Genomic DNA, 3,222 nt, shown 5'->3' on the forward strand with positions numbered 1-3,222 from the left:
TAATCCCAGAATTAATATCATTTTCCTAATTGGGAATTAGTGCTTGCGACACTATGGCTAGAAACAGCCCCCAATAAGTAGTTTTGCATCGTTTAAGAGTAGAAATTACTTTTCATGATTCCTCACTGGTCTCAGCAATTACGTCCACTGAAAATACTGTTGGCAATGTAGTTGGGACTTGGGCACAGGAGGAAAAATACCCTTAGCTTTGTTCTTCTTTGACCAGTAGGCATGGTTAATAAGACCGCTAAACAAACTTTTAAAAAAAACTTTGCTGATGCATTTTATAGATGTTCATTTAATGCACCATCATTTTAGGAAAGTGATTTCAGCTCTGTTTTCTGGCATCTGTGGCAACAAATGTGTGGGTATATCAGAAATAGCATTTGTTTTTATTAAAATACATTTCATTTGCCTTTTGACTCCTCCCTGGTGGAACAGGCGTCTTGCACTTTGATATGTATATGGATTAACAATCTGTCCATTCTCGTTAACTGCCTTTGACTACCTGGGTCAAGCAGTTTCCCACCAGGTAAAACAACTTTCCAAGACGTTTCTACTTCCCTTACTTTACAGTCTTTGTTCTTAGTATATAGTTTGTAAACATTGTCACTAGTAGGGCTTTGGTGCTTTAATTTATCAGGTAAAACAACTTTCCAAGACGTTTCTACTTCCCTTACTTTACAGTCTTTGTTCTTAGTACATAGTTTGTAAACATTGTCACTAGTAGGGCTTTGGTGCTTTAATTTATTGCAGTCTAAAATGATGGACAAAATTAACCAATCTAAAAGTGACCAAAGCAAGTCCACTTACTTATTTGGAAAATTAAAGAAATGTTAGCCTTTTAGTACATTAGATCTGCAGCTACATTAGTTGTCTCTGTGTCTTTAGATTTTGCAAAAGGGAACTGAAATCCAGCAAGTCGTATTAGGAGCCCATTCAGAAAATGAACAAAAAAGCAAATGAAAACAACCCAGAACGAGGTGGTGTATTTTTCACTTTGCGTTTTGTAGGCATAAGTTCCTTCTTTATAATTTGCAATTTTTTCTGAGAGGTGGTGGATTTTCACTTCAGAGGCAAACAATATCATGACAAGACAGCCACAGGAGCCTGCAACAGAAGGAACAATGTGTTGAGAGAGTATTTCCAGATTGTAGGGGAGAGGGAAGAGGATCAATGTGCAAACCAAAGAAAACCTTCCACCATCATCCTCATCTGCACTCTTTTGCAAAAATGTATTATTGCAAATTTGTAACCATGAGCCTGATTCTCCAGTCTATGGGTGGTAGTGTCGGGTGTACGGCCTGGGGGTGGGGGACGGTTAGAATCAAGTTTACAAAGACTGGGAGATACTCCTCTTTGCATGATGTGAAAGATGAATTGCTGGGCACCTTAAAAGCACAATGGCAGAATTAGGCTACAGGGCAGTCACTGGTATGATGTGGCTTCAATAGAACAAATTTCTCTATACTTCAGAGGCCATGCAGAATAAATACCAGTCATGTAGCCCCTTGCGAAAGGCCCCAGGCCTCCCTTCAGAAGGATTACCACGACTCCTCCAGCTCCCACCTGGCCACAGCTGCCCAGAGGAGCGCCTGAGCAAAGGCAGCCATGGAGGTATTTTGACAGAGCATATCTGTTCTCCTTGTTTGTAACAGATTTCAGAGTTTTAGTTGGGCATGTGGCTGCCTTCAATAAAAACAACATTGTTTAGCTGAGGGTATCTGGGAGGTAGGGGCAGAAAAGTTTCCTTGAAGTGTATAGGTATCAGGGCTCTGCCCTTTCTTCCTTAGTTCCTCCTTCCTGTAGCTGAAACATGGATGCAATGGCTGGAGCGCTGGCAGACATTTCAGACCAGGTGGCCGTATGTATTATGGAAAAACAAGAAAAAAGGAATGAGGATCTCAGACACCTGGAGCCACCAGACAAGCCCTAGACTTTAACCTCTAGGTTTTTAGGTGTGAGAAAAATAAACATCTATTTTATTTAATCCACTATTATTATTTCCCACCTCATTTATCACTCATTGGTAGTGTAATCTACTCTTAACAGGTGCAGCTTGTGGTCTGGGTAGGATCTCTGCAGGACAGGGACACTCCACACTGGGTGGAACCTGGAAGCTGTAATGGGTCATCTGCCCTAAGGATGGGTGGATGGCATGGAGGCAGAAGTAGGTGGCAAGAAGGACAGGGTCAGGAGCACAGTGGATGGCCGGGACTCCACAAGGCTTCCACAGCTACTGTTGTATCCCAGTCTGTCACAGTGAGGTTCCAGTTAATAGGAGACTTGCTGAGATCATTTTCTGACTTAAGTCAAACCGATTTGGTTCAAACTTGCGTTACTTACTGTGTGTGAAATTTGGCAATTTTAACCTCCAAGTCTCAATTTCCTCATCCATAAACGTGGTTAATACATATAATGCATGATTAGCATTTGGAGTTGGAATTGACATATAAATCTTACTAACTGGTTGCTATTCCTATGGTTTTTATATATTCCTGTCTTCTTGCAAATCCTTACCATAATCCCTTGATTTAGGTCAAACAAGTTTGGGTTCAAATCCTGATTCCTCCACTTACTTTGTAAAATTAGGCAATTTTAGTCTCCAAGTCTCCACCGTACCCTACATCAGGAAAACCTAACCACATCAGGGTAGGCAATTCAGAAAAATGTATTACAGTGCCTTATTTCTCCAAATACTCTCCCGTTAAGTTTATGACTCCTTTAGGAGGAGTAAGTGATTTTTTTACTCTTCAACTGAAGTTAACCTGAATATCCTGGGAGCAACGACATAGTGGCTTAAGTTCTCATTCATTAATTCACTCATTCATTTCTTCAGTTAGACTTATTACATGCCAAGCACGGGCATAGTGGTGGAGATTTAAACATTAAAGAAAATGCTCATGGTTTCTGTCCTCGCAAAGTGTAATCAGGCAGGGAACATAAAAACAATTATAAACCAATTACAGTGAGAGTAATGTAGGGGAATACAAGGTACTATTACCGAGATGGTGGGCAGCATCATGAGAGTTTCCTTAGAAGTAGCTGGAAGGAGCTGTAGGAAAAGTTAGTGGAGCAGAGGGAGGCTGGACCATGGCGAGAGCATTCCAGGCATGGGGAGCTAGGTACAAACAACGACCCCCGTTCCTTTCCCAAAGGTCAGTTTTGGGTTGGGGTAGAGATAGAGACTGGGTCACGTGGCGGGGGTCGGGGGGGGGGGGG

At 41.7% G+C, this 3,222-nt stretch overlaps 1 protein-coding gene across 2 annotated transcripts in view; it reads right to left on the minus strand.

Annotated features, from left to right (window-relative positions):
• Window positions 1-791: 791 nt before the first annotated feature.
• Window positions 792-3,222, minus strand: part of CLRN1 (clarin 1) — a 40,262-nt gene continuing 37,831 nt past the window's right edge. The window contains exon 3 of one of the 2 annotated variants that reach the window (XM_008574174.1): window positions 792-1,110. In XM_008574174.1, the coding sequence (XP_008572396.1) occupies window positions 845-1,110 (266 nt within the window). In that variant the 3' untranslated portion in view covers window positions 792-844. The remainder of the gene's footprint in view (window positions 1,111-3,222) is intronic. The other variant, XM_008574175.1, reaches the window with a different exon arrangement.

This window comes from Galeopterus variegatus, unplaced genomic scaffold (genome assembly GCF_000696425.1).
Source record: "Galeopterus variegatus unplaced genomic scaffold, G_variegatus-3.0.2 Scaffold1009, whole genome shotgun sequence".
Taxonomy (NCBI): domain Eukaryota; kingdom Metazoa; phylum Chordata; class Mammalia; order Dermoptera; family Cynocephalidae; genus Galeopterus; species Galeopterus variegatus.